The sequence below is a fragment of the Eutrigla gurnardus genome (assembly GCF_963514095.1).
Source record: "Eutrigla gurnardus genome assembly, chromosome: 11".
NCBI lineage: Eukaryota > Metazoa > Chordata > Actinopteri > Perciformes > Triglidae > Eutrigla > Eutrigla gurnardus.
This window is the reverse complement of record NC_139925.1, coordinates 25,726,378-25,747,746: the sequence shown is the minus strand read 5'-3', so window position 1 is coordinate 25,747,746 and position 21,369 is coordinate 25,726,378. Positions and strand designations below refer to the sequence as shown.

At 42.7% G+C, this 21,369-nt stretch overlaps 1 protein-coding gene across 6 annotated transcripts in view; it reads left to right on the top strand.

The window, feature by feature from the left end:
* The window catches only part of ltbp1 (latent transforming growth factor beta binding protein 1), a 142,219-nt gene that overhangs the window by 18,707 nt on the left and 102,143 nt on the right, over nucleotides 1-21,369 (top strand). For all 6 annotated transcript variants that reach the window (XM_084021602.1, XM_084021603.1, XM_084021601.1 and 3 more), the window contains exon 3: nucleotides 8,874-9,219. In XM_084021602.1, coding sequence (XP_083877728.1) covers nucleotides 8,874-9,219 — 346 coding nt within the window. The remainder of the gene's footprint in view (nucleotides 1-8,873; nucleotides 9,220-21,369) is intronic.

Below are 21,369 nucleotides of genomic sequence, written 5' to 3'. Positions count from 1 at the left end.
GGATTTTGGTCGGAGTCCACATAGCGCCAGGTACAGTTCTCCGTTAGGTCCTGTATTTCTGCCACTCTTGCCCCAACGAACACCTTGAAGCGGCAGGACTGGGAATGGAGCCAGGTAAGCACCGTGGTAGAATCAGACCACAGAGTGGTGAGCCACTTCCAAGGTGAGTTCCTTGGTGAGGAGACTGGCTAGTTGTGCTGCTACAAGAGCGCCACACAGTTCCAGGCGTGGGATGGAGTGTACACGTTTGGGGGCTACTCTAGAACGGCCGAGGATAAAGGACAGATGAATTTGGCCATCCCTTGTCTTTGTCTCGTAGTGAGCAGCATCCCTAGGGAAGCCAAGGGGAGGCTGAGGTGAGGGAAGGTGACTCAGATTAACTGGACCAAACTGGGGGAGGAAAGCAGCCTGCTCTGGGGGAGGGGGGGAGAGTGGCGGTCGCCACGATGATGAGCCTCGAGGATGATCACTCGTATAGTCCACATCATAATCTTGGAGCCTGGCAGGTCGACGTGTCTGACGCTTGGGTCTCACATCAGTGACGAACTCTTCCTCTGGCTGCATCTTGAATGCTGTATCCGGCTCGAAGGACCAATGTGTGGGAGGTAGGGGACTACAGCTGATTCGTTAAGGTTGATACAGCATCCAAGGTGGTGTGTCGGTCAGGGCACAATAAAGGGGGAAGACCGGCGTCTCTTCAAAGGCAGGGTGTACACACACGGGCAGTTGTTTTGCAGTTCTGAAATAATAATAAACAATAATATTTCTGATGAGTTTTTTATGCACTCACATGAACCCTATATATAAATGTATACACGTATCTCCTGTGTATTCATCAAGATTTGTACTCAAGCAACTTAGATAGACATGGGATATATACACACACTGCCCTCTGCTGGCTAATCGAGGGAAAAAGAACTGGTCTCTCACGGACTGCGCACATGTCGGCTCTCAACGAGCAATTAACGACAGAAAAAAACCCCAACAACATCAGCAACACGTAACTGCTACGCAGAATCAACTTTTAGGCTGTAGAAATTACATTGTGATCTGTAGCAAGGTGAGGATAACAAACACGGCAGATAAATACACACATTTCTGCCGACACGTTTAACAGGTTAACGAGGCAATAAAAGATACTAAATACGTGACATGAACGATACTCACGTTTGTTCATTCACTTTATACCCGTAGTGTTAAAACAGCACACCTCCAAAAACACACGTCAAAAAACACAGGTAATCCTCGAGTATCTCAGGTACATAACTAACTGGAAAAAGGAGCGAAAAGTTCTGTTAACATGACCGAAGGCTATCGTCTCTCTGATGTCTTCGCGCCGTACCGTCACCACTACCCGTAGCAGCCGGAAAAAGGCTATGCTCCACCTTCAAAATAAAAGCCTTTTATACACAGCCTATAAGTCACTATAGATAAAAAGAGAATTGTGGAGCAATGTACTGAGAGGTGAGGCCACACTCCTTCAGGTGTTTCCTATGGGACCTTATTGCCGAACAAAAATATACGCTAGTCAACGGGGAGAGAAAAATCATTCTTTGCCCCTCTTTGAATTGTACCATGATTTACACACAGGATGTTTGAAGATTTAAAGGATAATTGTTCCAAGTCCAGAAAGTCTCAGTGTGTTGTAGATTTGTCATCGTATATATATTTTTTTACAGTATGCTTCATCAGTTCCATGATAAAATGTGACTTGATTATTTCATAAATTGCCAAATGTCAATTATTCATTCATGGCACAATTGAAACAAGATCCAAACATGATTTGTGTGGGACTGAGCCTCTCCAAAGCTCGGCTGTGTAAAATGAGGGTTTCTAAAGCATTGCTGCTGGCCAGTGGAAAGATACGTGTATCTCTCCCCCGGAGCGTTACTGAAGCCCTTAGATTCTCAACAGACTCTTATCAGAGCTAATCTGTACTCGGAGGGCCAGCAGTGACTCAGATAATGTGGAATTCAATACCTCATATATCGATGTCATATCTTTCCACCGCTACCTACTTCTGAATTTAGTGAACATCTGTCCCAGCCACATGCAAGGTTAAACAGGCTGTTGCAGTTCCCCATAAAGTCTCAGCAATTTTCTTTCCTTCGCTTTGGAATTTCTTGCATCAAGGCAGTGACACAAAGAAAATCATTATGCCTCCCAGTCTCTGCTTCTCACCTTGGATCCATACCACATGAACACAGCCGCATACCCACTCACACACACCCAAAAATATGTTTAACTCTTCAGTGGGAATATGGAGGGGGTCTGCATGGTCTCATCAAAAGGCCAAGGACATCAACATGACTGATATATTTCTCGTCCCCAGCTAACAAGTAAATTACCATCACTTAGTCCGTCACCCTTGTCACAGAACGGAGCTTTTATGTCGCTGACCTCAGTCTAAGAGAGAGAGAGAGAGAGAGAGAGAGAGAGAGAGAGAGAGAGAGAGAGAGAGAGAGAGAGAAAACTATTCAGAGAACAGATGGCAGCCTCTGCTCCAGGCCAGAGAGGGTGGGGGTGGGACACACACTATTTACGCTAGTCGGAAAAGAAAGCAAAAAAAGCTTCGCCCCAAAGTGGAAAATGAACTGTGGGGTTATTTCAAAACTCTCACATAACTTAGCTCTGGGGGGCAGTGATGATGTCATCTTTGAGGATGAATCACTCAGTGGAAGGGAGGTGTAACTCCACTGATATTTCATGGTGAGAGTAGGGGAACATTTCTTTGCACTGAGGTTGCTGTGAGAAACATATTGTGGTGTTGATCTCCTGGAATCTTAGCATTTCCATGCAATTATACTCTGGCAGCAACAAATATGGAGTTTGTAACAACAAAATTCGTCAATCACCGTGTGATGGGTTGGTAGAATCACCACATCTAATGGAGTCACACCATTTTACATTAAAATATGGTAAACTCCGATGCAAGAATATGTGCTGTTGGCAAACTACAAATGGTTTAATATGAATGTAAATGGGTATGAATGTGTGTAAATGTGTATGAATGTGGTATGGTAATGTGAACATGCAGGGTAAAGCGTTTTGTGTGGTCAAACAATAAAGCCCTATATAAATAAATGCAGTTCCATTGATATTATTTTATGTTATACCCTACACTAGTATATTATATAATATGTTATACTTTTGGAATATTCTATATATTATGGTATACTACCTCTACTACTACTACGTTGGGTACGTCGGGTTCGTTGGGTACGTCGGGTATGTTGGGTACAACGGGTACGTTCGGTACGTCGGGTTCGTTGGGTATGTGGGTACGCCGGGTACGTCGGGTTCGTCGGGTTCGTTGGGTACGTCGGGTATGTTGGGTACATCGGGTATGTTGGATTCATTGGGTACGTTGGGTACGTTGGGTATGTCGGGTTCATTGGGTATGTCGGGTATGTTGGGTACGTTCGGTACGTCGGGTTTGTTGGGTACGTCGTGTATGTGGGTACGTTGGGTACATTTACATTTACATTAAGGTAATTTAGCAGACGCTTTTGTCCAAAGCGACTTACAATAAGTACATTTGTCAAAAGAAGGAAACAAAGAAACCACAACGTATCATTGCCGATAAAGTAAGAGCTAAAAATAGAACAAGTGTTAGGTCCTCATCTGAGTACAGTAGTACCTTAAGAACAGTGCTATGATCGGAGTGCTATAGGTTTTGTTGCTATTTTTTTGGGGGGGGGGGGGGGGGTGTTAGTGGGCCATGCTATGCAGAGTCGAGGTGAAGTCTGAACAGGTGAGTCTTGAGCCTTTTTCGGAAGATGGCAAATGACTCTGCTGTCCTGACATTGGTTGGGATGTCACAGTGGTGTCTTCAACAGTTAGACCACAAAATGAGACTTTATTGACAATGATCTTCTTAATTGACAAACATAATTTTGTAATTCATGCTACATTTTTACCTATAATCATACCTCATTTTTCCAAAGTCAGGTCCCATGGTGGTCTCCAGGAAAGGGTGGGACTTCAGCTCTCCTTTGTTCATGTGCTGCCATGTTGCTGTAGTGACACCCTGACATTGCAGGTCTTAGCCTCTCTATACACATACGGTCTAAACCACGTCTAGTAAATAAGTAGATAGTTGCTGGATTTGGCATTCAATGGAAACTACAAGTTTACTTCTTAAAAGTCTTTATTTCTGTGTAACAATGACAACTATCTTTATCCTTCTATTTTTGGTTGTCTTGTCATTTACTTTCTCAATTGTGTATATTAGAGCTGAATGTGTTTCCTCTTTTTAAATTTTTCTGATCACATTTCAATTGAAGTTGCAATCATTGTCTATGGATCAAACATCAGGCTGGTGTTTGTGGTCTAGTTTTAAACAATATCCACTTTTAACCCACATGGGCATAGAAAGACTCAGGTACAATGATGCTGGTGCTCGTTGGTGACTTTTCAACTGCTCACGGAAAGGTCACTAGGTGAGTATTGTTGGCCAGTGGGAGCCACTGGGGAGAGGCTCCTCCCACTCAGAGTAAAAATATCTAGAGTTCATCATGAAAGTGTGACTGACTGGAGCTCATTAATCACTAATACTGGATTAGTCATGGACATGGGACTCATGGGAGTTTTGCTTTGTCTCAAGCAGCTGAATAGTTGTATCTGGAAGTGTTTTACTTGATGTTACTACATCACACCTCCTGAGATGTGACTGTTGCACACACACATCAACACATCGCTGCAGAAACTATACGTCATGCAGCCCAAGGATCTAATGTACTCCCATCTCAGATGAGAAGAACCGTGAAGCTCTATCAAAGCTCCATAAAGCAAAGAGATTTCCCCATTTAATGATGTGGAGCACTTTGTATTGTTGTGAACATACAATTGTGCATTACCAACGTTACTATATGAGCTTCGTGCTGAAATGAGGTCGCTTTCACACCCGACGTTAGGTTGACTTGGTCTAGACCAGAGAAAAAAAAGATTGTTGCCTTTTGGTTATCGTCTGTTTTGTGTTGTAAACATAAAGGTAAGTCTGGATGATTTTCCAATGCTAAACACAGGCAAAGCCCAGAACCTGTCCATCCTATGAGAAACAGCTATTCACTGGGTGCAGGCAATTTAAACGTCTACTCCACCACTGCTCTGTGTCCAAACGTCAGCTGCTGCACCTTATTAAAAAGCTCCAACTATGACTGTGTGCTTCAGACTGGATGATCCCGTCTCCACGTCATGTCTGTTGAAGTAACAGCTTCACTTGTTGCTTGTTCTGATCCATGAAGATTCCCTCATCCTCTACACTGCAGCATCTGACGTCCGGACGTCTCATTCAGTAATGAGCAGTGTTGGGAACATTACTTTAAAAAAGTAATTAGTTATAGTTACTCACTACTTGTTCCAAAAAGTAACTGAGTTATTAACCAAATTACTTTATAATAAAAGTAACTAGTTACCAGGGAAAGTAACTATTTGCGTTACTGTAAAAAAAAAAGTTGCTTTATGTCAAAGAATTTGGATTTTTCTTGTAATGAGATGGCAAACTGTAGTCTTGTAGTCTACTATAGTCACGTAGCGTGTAGTCTTGTGTATAATAATTGAGATCGCATTCTCCACACCTTGCATGCGGGAATAATTAAAACTTGAGGAGAAATTCTACAGTGGGAGACGCTGTGTCTGTCATATATCACAAAACAGGGTCAGAGCCCACAGCAGTAGACATAATGACGGCGAGACCCCGGTGCCTCCACGAGCCGCCGGGCCGTTCATCATCATCATCATCACCACCGTCTTCACCATCCGCGCTCCACAGCTGCACCGGATTCCCGTCCAACACCAGAACGGCGGGACACCGGGGCCCGCGTGGCCCTCGCGCGCCGCTCAGACCAGCAGCAGCCCCAACTCCGGCTCCAGCTCGCGGCAAGTTTGCACGTTTCTCCACGGACAACAGGCTGCCGAGACCAGGCACGAGCGGCGCGCAAGCAGAACACGATCCTGACTTCTTTTTTTTAACCGACAACCGACAAATTCAATTCGTAGTAACGCACCGCATTTAACGTTAGTAACGATAACGGCGTTGTAACGACGGAAACAGTAATTAGTTAGATTACCCCGTTACTGAAAAAAGAACGGCGTTACCTAACGCCGTTCTTTTTTCGTTATTCCAAACACTGGTAATGAGCTTCAAACTATAATACGATGGCTTCCTTTAATGACAGTTTAACAACTGGGTTCAACATGTGTCTCTCGTTTCAACACTGTCTCCTACTAAATGACCTTCCCATACAAATAAACTCTCATTTATGTTTCCAGGAAACTTATTTTTTTCTGGACCAAATGGTCGCAGTTTGAAACAGTTTTTTCAACATGTGGTAAAAGAACAAAACAAAACATGCTACACAACTACACAATTAGGTTAAATAAAAATCATCATGGTTTGGCTTAAAATGTCTACAAAACTGAAAGATAATAAAACAAAAACGTAACAAAAGTACTCTGTTCTAACGGTACACTAACATCGGTCCGGTTAAAGTCCTATGCTGTGGACCCTTCCACAACCAAGACCCCCTCCCTATAAGGAATTACACGGAGTCATTTGAAACTAACAGACTATAGATGGCTCATTTAAATTCTGACTCCGTCATTATTTAGCAATATTTAAAATAATATGTATCAAGTGGTTTCTAGACTGAGTACATGTCTGTATGAGGTATTTTCGCTTTATTCTATTCTAGTCCTGAAACACCCCTGTCAAGTATATATTTTGGTTTCTACCGATTATGGGGATTCAATCAGGTCCTCTTTAAGTTGAGGAGTTTAGTTAGTGGGAGGGCTGCTCATGAGCTCTGTACTCTATTTATCAGAACTGTTACTAGTGTGGATCATCTGCAAAATCTATTGTACGTGTTAAAGCAACCTTTAAGAACTTTTCCTCTTCAGTCCCCCTACAGGTTGGAAGGGAATTGTCCATTACTGCCATCGTAAATAATTTAGCCTACTGCAGCCTACCGTCGCACACACGTTATTTGTTTGTATGCAGAACCGGCCCTGGAAACGATTTGAACGATGTCCAGTGACAAGGTAGAGTAGCTAACGCCTTAGCTAAGATTAGCTAACATGAGCCATAGCGATAGTTACATATATATTAGCACAATAGCTAACGCCTTAGCTAACATGAGCCAATAAAATAATGGACAATGAATTGTACACAGATGCACACTGTTGGAAAAAAAATGATTACCGGTATTATTTATTATTTAAGTCCAGCAGCAACAAAGCCAAGTCACCATCCGTCTTGCATTTTGTAGCCTCCTTCAGCTCTCACCAACGAGTGTGAGCCGGTCCGATATTCACTCTCGTTTGAGCTCTTTCTTTGTCATGCTCCCGTTTTCTTTTCTTCGCCTCATCGGACATTATACTCCTCCTTTTCTTTGCAGGCTCTGCCATGACACCAATTTAAAAATGACCTAGCTGCAAGGTATCTTCCACGCACCTGCCGGGTGTTCTCCCACTGATCTCTACGCAGAGCCTCCACCTACCGGCTTTTGTAACACTTGCCGTAAAGCAGGTCAAATTCGTAGTCTCATTAGAACTACAAAAACACTACCCGACAAGGTAAAGTTACATTGTGCGGTCACAGCCAATAGAGGGCTGCAGAGCGAATGCTGAAGTGCCGGTTTTGAGGTGATGAACCACTGAAACGATTTTGGAAACATTATTTTAAGGCACTAAATACTCTTTAGTGTTGCTTTAAGTTATTATTTTTGACTATGATGTAATTTTGCTTTGTTTAGTGAAACATTGATTTTTTTTTAGTTGTTTTTGTTTTTTGGGATCAATAAAAATTCCGTCTTCCCTATCTTTACTCCGTTTCCTCCAAGTGCTACTTACTACTTCAACAGAGATACTAGGTTGTTCTTTAGTAGAGATACTGGGTTGGTCTAGAGTAGAGATACTGGGTTGTTCTTTAGTAGAGGTACTGGGTTGTTCTTTTGTTGGCAGAAGGATGTGGCAGACCTGAAACACATTTGGGGATTGACTGCTCTCCACTAAAAAATGGGCTATAAGGACGTCAGTGGTAACAAGCATTAAAAAAACGACATTGATGAAATTCAAATGCAGCTCTGCCCTTGTAACTCGTATCGGATCGTCAACATCCCCAGAACACAATGTCTTACAGCTTTTGTTGGAATAACTTTCTGCTAAAGAACTATTCCCATGACAGTGTGGTCAGTGGAAACAACCCATCCCATACCCAAATCCCAAATCTCATTGGACAAGGCCTCCCCCTCCTTGCAAGTCCCGATTTAACCACTGATTGTGAACATTATTAGTCATGGCTGGAATTGGACCCAAGATGTCATAACTAATGTTGACTTGGTAGAAATGGGAGAGAAAGGACGGCAGACGGTGGGGGTCAGGGGTGTCTGGTACGTTTACATCACATTGCATTGAGGAAAGGCCAAAAAACACATATTAGGACAAGAGCACAACACTATTTTTTTCCAGCATATAATGTAAAGTGTCTTTGAGTATCGAAAAAATGCTTTAAAAAGTAAATCCTATGAATTATTATTATCTTTCACACCGGCCTCAATGGAACGATCAAATGGCAAACACACACTTTGTCTATAAAGATATATTTGAATCATTCACCATGAATGATTGTAAATTCCTTGAAAAAAGTATGATTGAAACTTTATTTTTATACTTTTACCCTCTAACCTAATCATTGCAGATACGTCATAATGAATGAATGAGGTCTATTTAAAATCCTGAAACGTCAAGTGTAATTTCTCCGTATGCTTGTGTGTATGTCTGACTGTCACCACTCAATTTCTTTGTCCATCTGTTTCTCCTTCCTTCCTTTCTTTCCTTCTCCTCTCTGCTCTGTCTGCCTTTCTGTGTTGTAGCCAACTGCATCCCTCAATGCCAGAACGGAGGAATGTGCCTCCGGCCTCAACTCTGTGTCTGCAAGCCTGGCTCAAAGGGGAAGGCATGCGAACAGAAGACGGTGGCCACACAACCCTTTCCAGCACTTCCTGAGAACGGGCCCACCAACGGGCACACCACTGGAAGTTCAAATGGACACACTAATGGACACAATGTGGTCCCCCAGCGGCCCATACCTCAGCAGGCACCTCCCAGTGGTTATGCCTCCGCCCCCTCTCCATCTAACGTGGCCCAGATGAAACTAAGTGTCAAGTCGGCCCCCCAGTTTCTAAGACCGCATTACATCCAACAGCACATCCAACAGCAGTAAGTACCACTTAACTTTGATTCAACCTGTGTTTGTTCAGGAGAAACCCGCTGAGGCTCCTACTACGGCGGCACCATGGCACTGCAATATCTTCTTTCTGATGCAACAGTTCTCAATATAATATTGAACCGTACAGTTCAATACACACTTGTGAATTGAGGTATTTTCAGTTTTGCAATACAATTTCGCGTAATTTACCGTTTCCATGCTTGTATTTCTCTCTGAATTGGCTATGTCAAAGCTTTAGAAGAGCTCTTGAACGCAGCGTGCGTTCACGTACTGCAATGGGGAAACGCCTCCCTGCCAGTAAATATCTACCATCCTGGAAGCAGGACGGCTGAGCAGTTAAAAACACTGTCACTTAAAAACAGTTTCTCTCGTTGATACTTCCAACAAGCCGATTCTACCGGTGCAGAAAACACAAGAACACAACAAGTGCAGTGGAACGTTTATTGCTAAAGATTTGCGGCCCTTTTCCGTAGTTGCCGGCTTCAGTCACCCAATCAAAGCGCTCGATCCGCGCTACACTTTTCAGCACTAACATAATTCCCGACTTCTGCGAAACAACAGAAAGGCATCGATGTGGAACTGGCCAAAGCACAGAGTCTAGCACTGAGCCGGATAGTTGGAGCTCTAACACAGAGTTATCTCACTGTGACGGTCCGCTATATGTTGAGTGGGGATGAAGAGCGCGGTACTCCATACCTGTCCCGTACTTACTACTGCTTACTGGTATATTTATTTAAAACAATGACTTTATGTTTTAAATATGTACATATTTCATATATGTACATTTACTTTTGAAATTGTTTACCCCCTTTTGACCTTTACCAGTCGTCAAGGCTAAGAAGCACTTTTACATTTAAAAGTGTTACTTTTTATTTATTTTTATAATACAATACACTTGAATGTGTCTGAATGTACAAAAGAAATCTTAGCTTATAAGCAAAATAAAGAAATAATTTAGGAATATATAAATAGCAATTTCTTTTGTGCTTGTGCAGAAAATGTGTACCGAAACCGTAACCCTATAATATGATGGCTTAAATGACAGATTAACAACTCGGTTCAACATGTGTCCATCGTTTCAACAGTCTCCTACTAAATGACCTTCCCATACAAATAAACTATCATTAATATTTCCAGTGAAACTTATTTTTTGGGGGTTTGAAACCGTTTGAATATGGTTCAGTCAGGACCACTTTGTCAAAAAGAATCTTTATTTATTTGCACAAGTTTCATTTGGCGGTATGGTACTGTTCTGGGACTCCCTGCTCTTCCACGCGCTTGCGTGGAAAGCCTGAGGCAGGAAGAGCACCTTCCTGCCCTTCATGAGCCATCATGAACGGCATAAGCAGGGAGCGTAGCAGCAAAGAAAAACCCCAGACAGAGCAGAGCAACCAACAAGAACAATGGTAAGGTACATAACAGATGACGGGAGGAGCTGGGGTGGAGGTGGGTTGAAAACGCCGGCAGAGAAAGCAACGAGGGAGGTCAGGCTAGAGCAGTTTAAATAGCGCGCTCTGAATGCAATTTCCCAATAGGAAGCGAGCACGGGGAGTCAGCTGAGTCATCAGCTGATCTCCTCGGTTTTGACAGCTACGCTGTTGCTGCTGATTTAGAGCTTGACGTCGTGGCCTGCCAGAACTAACGCTATGCTTGATTTAACGGAAAAAAAAACAAAAAAAACATGCTACATGGTTAGGTTTAGACAACAAAACTACCTGGTTAGATTACTCTTTCAAAACAATTGTTTGCTCTAGTAAACAAAATTTAAATAAATACAAATGGTGATGACACCGCAAAAAAGTCCCACCCACAAAATAGACGGGGTCTTTGTTTTTAGACTGGTTGAGAGGGTCACCATCACTGCAGACCTCACACTGAGGACGGTCTGCCCCAGTTGACAGCCTCACCGGGAGCCCGGTCCCTCTACACAGGGAGAGAAGGCCGGGTAAAGCTCACAGTTGGAGCAGTGAGACACCTTCACCCCCAGGCGTTTCCATGCCGACCTACGAGAGCCAGTCAAGATGATCCCCGCCCTTGTCACTGTGTCATGGTCGTTGTGTCCTTGAGCAAGACACTTCACCCAGCTTGCCTCGTGTGAATGTGTATGACTGCTGTATGTTTGAGGTGGTGGTCGGAGGGGCCGTAGGCGCAGAATGGCAGCCACGCTTCCGTCAGTCTGCCCCAGGGCAGCTGTGGCTACTATCGTAGTTTACCACCACCGGTATGACTGTGTGTGAATGAATGGAACCCGGAACCCTGTCACAGCGCTTTGAGTGTCTTGAAAAGCGCCATATAAATCCAATCCATTATTATTATTATTATTATTAAGACACACATGGAGGAAATCTGCCAGCCAGCACCAGTGAGAGGATCGTCCCACAGCGAGGAGCCGTCTCTGACCCACCAGGTCGAATCCCCACCTGTTGAGAAGTGTAAACATATATCCAGTGCATTATGAAACTGTAGGCCGACCTGGCCTGTAGCTCATTCATGGGAAACACTGATCATAGATAATGAGAAACATGTGAGTTCTCTTTTCATATGAAGCAGCAACAAAGTTGTATCATGACGTGTTTGAGGTAATTTGCAGACATCACACGGCCCTTGATCATCACATTGAGATGTTGTTGCTGAAACACTATATCATCGACCCTAGTTCATGCTACATGTTAGAAACACAAGATGGAAAATAACTAAAAGAACAAATCAATTCAAAGGCTCACATCATAATAACAAAAAAATAAGGGGGCATCATCTTCAAATGTCTTATTTTCTTGATAAATTCAAATTACATTTTAATTCTATTGAGAAATACTTTCTGTTATATTACTTGAAACCCTTGTAACATACACATAGGAATGAATACATTAAATGCTCCGACATAAAAAAAAAAAAATTCAAAAAGTAATCTGTGGCCAGATTGGGCAGGACTGTCCAATCAAAAATGTTGGGCCATAGAAAATCATTGGACAGACTGCCTGTCTGTCAATGCTGACTTCCTGATTGCACTCTGCCGATCTCAAGCATTCGTTTTGTGTTCTGGGGGAGCGGCTTTGAACAGCGGTCTGAACATAGGAGGCGGTTCGGCGATGCGTTCAAAGTCATTTAGCATCCTTTTCTGGGAGGCATCAGATAGCATTAGTGTTTACACGACAAAGACACGGTCAAACAATCCAGTCTAATGGCAGTTTGTGGAATAGTTGTGAAATGTCTCTCAGCACTAAAACCAATATAAAGTTAATTAACGTAAATCCTCTAATACCGGCCTGTATTCTATTACGGTCTCTAACATTGGCCGGTCTCGCTGTCGGCGGAGGTAAACAACGGCCGATCTCTAATGGAGGCCGGGGCAAGTGTCCACAGGCAGGGTTATTTCCACGCTTCCCATCCATTGTCAGCCTGCAATGACTTCGCGTCGCGGAGATTTTGGCTGACGCTATATCAGAGGATTTACGGTATGTAAGAAGCCCTGCAATGCATTCGCCTGACGGCGAGTGTCGAGAGACGGTGCGCTGCCGCCTCCTGAAAGCTCTGGAAAATCTTTTGAACTGACTGTTGTCGATCTAAAATAAAGACAGATTCAGAAACTGCATAGCTTATTTCTCGCATAAAATGTTTTCAGAAACACATTTTGGTGAACTATTGTCGTAAAATAAGAGAACGTTTCCAAACGAGCCGCCATGTTGGTCGGTTTGAAATCCGGGAGCAGACAGGATAGCTGTGAAAGCGATCGTCCAATCAGGTGCAGCCATGAAGTGTGCGCGTGATTGTATGAAGGAGAGCGCCTGTCAATCATCCTCCTAGTGGCAGCCCACAACGTTGTTTACCGTAATATGACAGCTGCGGAGCACCTAGTATTTTATAGGTTCAAATAGACACAAAATCTCGTTTTTATTCATTCTACTGGTAGTCCGTTTTGCTCAAATAGAAATAGGGGCCTGTCTCTAATTCTTCCAATAAAGGCCTAGGCCGCGATGCGCTTGAGTAAATAAAGGCCTGGGTCTATATTAGAGGATTTACGGTAGGATCCGTAGTGGGAGTGGGAGACGAGGAAGAGACAAGGCGTGGACTGGGATTAACACAGCCGATTCTTCACCAATCAAATGAGCTCCTCTCCTCACCTTTAATGCGCCAAGGCGAGGTGCAGTGCAAGTTTCGTCACTTGACAACCCAATGACAGAAGCAGCGCCGCCTCCCACCATGCGCATCACGCGCTGTCCATTCGTATAGTCATAATAATTATGATAAACATCAGTGTAATCAGTTCTCGAGTTGAAATGCCACGGACTCCTGCTGTGGTGAACTGTTGGTTGTTTCTTTTCACCACAGCAGACGACCGGAGAATGTGCAGTCACATCAGACATAATAAAAAAGGCCCGAACGCCTCGATTGGCCCAATTGGTCAATGTAGACTCCAAACAGCTGTCTGCTGTTCAGCTCAGTGTAGCAGCATGTTGATGGAAATATCCAAAATCCAAGTCGTTGAGATCCTCCTTGAATCAGTAATGGGGGGAAACACAGCGTAGCAGTCTGTGGTCTCTCGGAGCTCTGCGATAGTATCTTATGTTTCATACAGAGACCAAACCAAACTATGAGTATAACCCAGAGATTGTTTGTGATACAAACAACAAGGTTGCTGCCGTATTTATGCTGACGTTATTTTCAGTGTTTACAGAGCAGCTACGGTGTTAGCATAGCCTAGCTCTGAGTGAGCGGAAGGCCATTGCCAAAACAAGCATTTTCACAACATGTCCAAAGCAGTAATCATGGTTATTTTGGCCATAAATGGAGTTAAGCCTGTGATGTAGATCAGGAGACAACTCGAGCTGCTCCGTCATACTCATGTGACATGCCTCATGCTCCAATAATATCCTTCCTTCACATCCTCCCCATTCGGCGGTTTATTTAAACAACTACATTTCCCGTCTCCCCTTTCGGCTGTCGGTGCCTCTGCCACGTCAGTATAGCTGTCTGCTTGTTGCTAACCCTCCACCTCCCCAGCATCCACCTGCAGGCTCCGGGGGGTTAAGATATTTACTCATCACCACTTCCCATCATCTCTATGTAATCAGATATGGGGAGTGATGAGGCCGGAGCCTAGACGCCAAACTAACTATGTTCTGTTGCTACAATAAACATTCTAAACGTGAGTTGTCTGACTAAAATTATGACACATTGTCGGCCCCGCCTCCTCTCCGGCAATGCCCAGTCTGGGCGATGTGAACACAAATGACCACACAAATAAACACAACTGATCCTGTGACCAAACTCGCATGAATAATGTGGAAGGTGCAGCAAAAAGGAGTGCTGAGCACACAGCCCTGGGGGGCTCCGGTGTTCAACAGTACCTCTCCAAACTGCCTGGAGTCTGTTGTGAGGAAGTCTAACAACCAGTTGCAGAGCTGAAATCATGAAGCAGACATTCTGATGTAGGTGGATCTGTTGGCTCTGTATGTAAACTGGTGAGGGTCCAGGCTGGATGAGATGTTGGTTAAGTTGTGTTGGAGAACATGTTTCTCAAAGAACTTCATCAGAGTGGGGTTGGGTGCCATCAGGATTCAGGGTCTCCACTCACTCCTGTGTGGATACTGACAGTGATTGGTCCTCCAGAGGTGGGGAAGACACGGTAACTGACTGAAGTAAAAGTTGTTTAGCTCACAGATGAAGGGGTCTCCTGCTTTTGGAGCTTGTGATATTCTGTATCACCTGCCACATCTCTTTGGCGTAGTTGGTGTTGAGCTCTTTCTCCAGTCTCTCTTGATATCTTGGTTGTGTTGTGTGTTTCCTTGTCAGCTGATTGAAAGGCAGCTTTCTTGTTCTGGATAGGGCCCTCTCTTTCATCCAGGCTTTCTGGTGCTGTAGGGCTGCTGTAGCTTCTTCCGTCCACAATTTAAGTGGTTTTCCTTATGTTTTTATGCTTTTAATCAGCCGGGAGTAAGTTGGCAGTTGAAGCTGGGAAATGTGGTCTGATTATCCAAAGTTGGGATGGACCTTGCAGCTGCCAGGAATGTTTGTGTAAACATGATCCAAGGTATTGTTTCCCCTGGTGGGGATGTGGACATGCTGGTTGAATTTAGGTAAAACAGTTCTGTAGTGGCGTCCTGTCCAGGGTGAACCCTGCCTTCGCCCAATGACAGCTGGGATCGGCTCCAGCCCCCCCGCGACCCTGAATACAGGATAAGCGGTAGACGATGGATGGATGGATGGAGGGACAGTTCTGTATTCTGTTTAGTGAAAGATCCAAGCTGACATTAAGCAAAGTTGGGGTACACCTTGACACATCGCCAGGCTCCCTCATTACCCCAAATAGAGTTAAAAGTGGTGATGTTTGGGTACAACACAGTCCTCAGTCAACCAGTAGGACAACCTGTTACCCAGAACAAAGCACTGACTTCATTTCCTTCCCTGGAGGCTGCCTGCCTCAGGACCAAGAATGTGTCACTGACTAAAACATCAATCCTGAAACAACCCAACTATATCAACATGACTCTTCCAACACTTAGATATTAGTAATTTAGTGGAGGTTGACCTGTAGCTGATGTAGTCAGACAAAACGGTGAAGTTAGAAAGCAAGCAGTGTCATCTCACAGATTTAGTCGACCAATAGTGGATTTGAAGAGCCATATCCCCTGTGTAGGAAAAAACAAAACAATCTTAATTAACAATCTTTAACTCGATTACAGACTGTACAAAATGGATAACTGTTGACCTAAACATCTAGATCAAAGTAATAATACTGAAATAAATACGTTTTTAATTGTAGGACACATTTTTTCCCCATGCTTTTCTAAATTTTCCCAGCTTTGCTCTAAGTATAAAAAACCTCCTCTTCAACCGGTGAAGCACAAGGCCTTCTTCACACAATGAAACAATTCCAAATTCATGAATTAGTTGGAGAATTGGCCCAATATGGAATTTGACTGTGTTGTTTTACATTAGTTTAAAAGAAGTAGCAGAATACGAATAAGAAAATAAAATAAGAAATGAAAAGTCTGTTTACTAGTCAAGTGTTCTGTAAGTTGTAAACAAAACAAATAGTGAAAAGAAATAAATACTGAGTGGACTGGATGGTACTGTACTGTACATTTAAAGACTGACCTGCATCCCAACATGTAACAGTTACGTACACTGCACAGTGGAACGAGAGTTAGTTTGGGAGTAGATCTGGATCTACCAAATAATGAGTGGATTGTATTTGCCACACACAGTCTCAGGCATACACTTCGTCCAACATCCATCAAAGGTAGGTAGCGGTCTTTCAGTAAAGAAAGCAGCTGTTCAGTGTGAAACGTTGATAAAGCCACTGTGCTTCCTGTCCAACAGGAAACTACTTTGTGTCAGGTAGTCAGAAACTATCAAACTCTAATGTTGCTCCTTCTCTGCCGGATATGTAGTCAGTCATAGATCATTTTGGAGAAAACTTCACATACCCTGTGGAATTGTAGTGGCAGAAAAACAGTGAAAACAAGTTGAAATGGATAATATCTTCATAAATCAAAATGTCAGTATAGGAATATAACATAATATTAATTTGTCTGTGACGGGACGAGCAGCCCCGTCATGGCAGCGATGCGCTGCCTTCATTAAAAGATGTTGTGTTTACGTTTAAATATGCAGTAAGTTCTTCTCTGTTTATAGTCTGTTATCATCCTTCATGTTAACTGGTTCATACATCATATTGCACCTCCATTACTCGTGCAGCTGATAAACATCAACGCTGCAGCGGGCGTCAACAAATGCTAGCGATCATCAATAATGCATCTCTTTTCCATTTACCTTATTCATCCGCCCATTTCATGTGTTACAAATAATCATGCTACACTTTGCTTTCATTTTGACTGTTTTGTTTATTTGTATTGAGTCTCATTTGTCTTACCAGGGGCCGCTGTCGTGTCTTTAAATTGTTTGTCCGTATGGGCACGAATGGTCTGCTTGCTTTAACTAATACTACTTCACTACTTACTAAATGCTCCGGGTTAGCAGGGGGTAACCTGGTAATGTGTTTGTTTAAGCTGCTATGTTTAACTTTGACTCTGTCAAAAATTATTTAGCATTAATTAAAATATCATTTGTCAATTAGTTTCTAGGCTGAGTACTAGTCTATATGGGTATAAATATATATAAGTAATTTCACTCATACATGTACTGAAGCACCCCTATTAAATTTGCATTTTGGTTTCTTCCAATTAGGGTGATGAGTTCAGGGCCTATTTAAGGCCAGGTTTTCAATGAGACAAGAGGGCTGGTTCATGCTGAGATCTCTGCACAAGGGAACCTTAAACTCGTGTGACTAATCTCAAGTATTTACTTTTTTTGACTATCATGTCATTATGGTTTGTTTTTAATGAAATGTTACTTTTTGTTGTTGTTTGGTCTGTTTGCTAAAAAAATTAAAATTGCTGTTTGGTCTTTTTTGGAGAGAAATATAAAGTATCCCATCTTCTCTACTGAACCTTAGTGTCCTCTGAGTTGAGCATGAGGTTACATCTACTTTTAGCAGCGCCGTGGAAAATGCACTTTGAAGCAAAACACACCCTGACTGGACTGATGAAATCCTCCTGAATTCTGGTCTCTGCAGCTCATTTCATCAGTTTTCTCCTGTTTATAACTCACAATGATAAATCAATGATGGAGTTAATGACCATAAAGTAGTAACATTCTCAGTAGACTTTTTTAAAATAATTGTTAACCACTGATCAACCTTAGCAACATTAGCATGTTAGCAGAAGTAGCATATCAACAGTTTAGCTAGCTAACGTACTAACACCACTGATCAACCTTAGCAACATTAGCGTCTTAGCAGAAGTAGCATGTAAAAAATGTAGCTAGTTTCCGCTCTAACACAACTGATCAACCTGAGTAGCATTAGCATGTTAGCAGGATAAGTATGTACTGGAATCCAGCATGTGCTGGAAAAGCAGTCAAACAATCAGAGAAGGCGTCCGGATTATCCATGTTCTTTGTGATTCTAGTGCTCACTCATGACAGCGCTGCTACAGAACTGTCACTTTCTGTAAATACATAATCACTGCTTACAAACACAATATTGGTAACTCTGTACATGTTCACCTTGTCAGCTTTATGAGGTGGAAATATGTCAGATTTGTGTTTTCAGCTTTTTTTAGCTACGGAAAAATATTCTATTAAAAGGTGCTCTGTGGACAACCAAAACGAAAAAGTCCCAAGTTTACTTGCGAGCAGCTTCTTCCCAACAACAGTACTGAATACCCATTTATATTGGTTTCCAGCTTTTGGGTTGGTTTGGGGTAGTGTTGTCACGATACCAACATTTTGGTACCGGTACCAACATGTGTTTCGGTACTTTTTGATACTTTTCGATACTTTTTCAAATAAAAAGAGAATGCAAAAAATGTCATTACTGACTTTATTTTAATAGAAAATCTTAGAACAATAACATATTAATCAGTAAATAAAATAAAATACCACAAAGACAAGCTTTTCTAATGCACACAATTTAAAAAATGTGAAAATATAAATACAATAATATAAAATATAATAATATAAATAAACCAGCTTTATTATTTTTTCTTCCGGAGCTAATTTTTAATTTAAGAGTGAAGGGGGGTGGCGCTTGCTTTTAGCACTGAATGTGGCTTTTTTTCCTGGCCGTTCTGTCGTTGCCTGTACTCAGTGTGCAGGTCTGGGTGCTTGTTGGAGGTTTTTCCGCCGTTAGCCATGCATGTTTTAAACACCGTTTACACAGTGGTGCATCGACGTTAACTGCCTTGCCTTGCTCATTTGTTTTTAGCTAAAGTACAGCCATATCGCACTTTGCGGCGCTGGTTTGTCCACAAGTTGCGGCGTGGTGACGGTTGCAGCAGCCATTCTCCTCTCCGTGCTTCGCGCTCTCGCGCTCTCTCTCGCGCTCTCTCTCGCGCTGTCGCTCTCTCTCTCTCTCTCTCTCTCTCTCCAAGCTTTCCTCCTGCTCCGTTTGTTGCTACCGTCAACGCTGCTCGCTAACTTGCTAACTACTTCCCCCCGGCTTGCTTGCTTTTTCTTTTTATCCCCCCAAACTGCGGCTCGCTCCTCGTCCTCTCAGCTGTAGTTACAACGTAGTGACGTCACGCGGCGAGTTCGCCGCGCTGTTGCGGGCGCTGCTGCCGGCGCTGCCGCCGGCGCTGCAAGTACCGGTCCCGTCCAAATGCAATATAGTACCGTTTTAAATGGCTTAGTACCCCGGTACCAAATTAGTACCGGTATACCGTGCAACCCTAGTTTGGGGGTTAATGTCCTTAATGAATATGATGCAATCATAATCCCATGTGAAAGGTTGAACAGCTGTTTTGTGGTGGTCATGTAGCACAAATGAATGAAAACAGACTGCAGCCCTTAAAACGAATCCATGCTCCTCTTCCCTGTCTGAATATAGTTCTACCAGCCCTCACCCCCAATAACACTAGATGCCAGTGTGCACACTAGTATTGCAGTCACACGCATGTTTAGACATTGATAATATCCACCACGTGAACACAAACTCACTCATAATGATCCTAAAATAATTCTTCATGACATTGTAGTAGAAATGAACATCTTACCCACACAATGAAACATGTAAACATGTTGATCACAAAGGAGAGTGGCATCCCCTTTACATAGTCCCATAACCTAAATGGAAGGTCTATTTAAGACATTGCAGGGTCACAGCCAAGTGATTTACAAGGCTATCGTTTTCTGTTTATTTATACTATGGCAGGGGGACTATCACATGAATGAGATGAAAATATGCCCCGTTGACAAATGACTCTTCCTCTGTGTTATCGTCTCCTCTCTGTGGCCCAGCACTCTCCTTATATCCTCCATCGGACAGGAGGACCATTTCCCTTCCCCATCGTGTTAAATAATATGAATACCTTTTGTTTTCAGTTTTGGAGACTTCTTGTCCATATCTCTTAGTCACCTTCAAGAGGAATTTTGCACATTTTGTAAAGAAATAACATCATCTAAAGACTGTCGGGAAGTTGGGGCTAGTTTTATTTCTATTTCCCATGTGTAGTTTTTGCAAACAATAGGCAAAGCTTAATTCTGCTAAAATGCTTATAATGAAAATGTTAAAAGAGTCAGTTATGCACATTGAAACAGGCCTTCCTTGCTGTAATCATTCCTCCTAATTGCTTTTTGTGCACAAATACATATTGAAAGGTAATATGAGGCTTCAGCAGTCAGACAGAGTTGGACAAATCGAGTCAGTTTAAACGTGACAGCATGTTTATTACAGAATTTGTGTATGTTGTTGAGCTGCACTGGAAGGATTGCAGCACAAGTAACATCTTGGGTTTCGTAGACCAGGCGCAGGGGATGCTTTAGGGCGGGGCTACCTTGCAACAGGACAGTACCACAATGTCACAACTGTCGCTATCATGCTACCAATGCAGCTTTAAAGATGACTTTAACACTTAGCTGTAAAGTTGACCTTGAATTGTGAAGCTGACTTTGTTAGCAGCTTCACACCAGAATCCAGATGGATCCAGATCCAGTAAGGTTGCTGCTCTGCTGCAGGCATTCACACCATTACTTTTAATATTAGTGGATGCCAAACACAGATGAGCACACATATATTCACACTGACTTAAAACATAAACCGATGCTGGAATCAGAGGGCTCAAATAGACTTAGAGTTTTTTTTAGGTGCGACCTCTAAAGAGCCTGATTCAAGTGCCAGTGTTACAGTGATGGGAAAATGTGGTAATGAAACAACGTATCACTCATCATTCATAAATAACAACATTGCTCTTTCAAAGAATAGGCCTAGACGCTAATTCGGGCAAATCATTCAAATAACTTATCCGATTACTCGATTAATTGATGGAATATTCGGTAGATTACTCGATTAGAAAATGATTCGATGTCTGCAGCCCTAGTTCCATACTAATATAGGTCTATTAAAGTCTTGACAATGTTTACTTGGGATTTATGTGAAGCTGGTCTAAGTGTTGTAAAACTGAACATTTTCTGTGTGTGTTTGGCACAATATTTCATATGTCAGTAGTGACAAGTTGCTAGAAGTTATGAATACTCACAGGACACATTTTCAGAAACGTCTGTGTATCTGTCGTGAGGTTTCCAACAACATCATTAAATATATGGATGTTGCTTAAAGCCCAGTCATCTGGTAGAGGCTG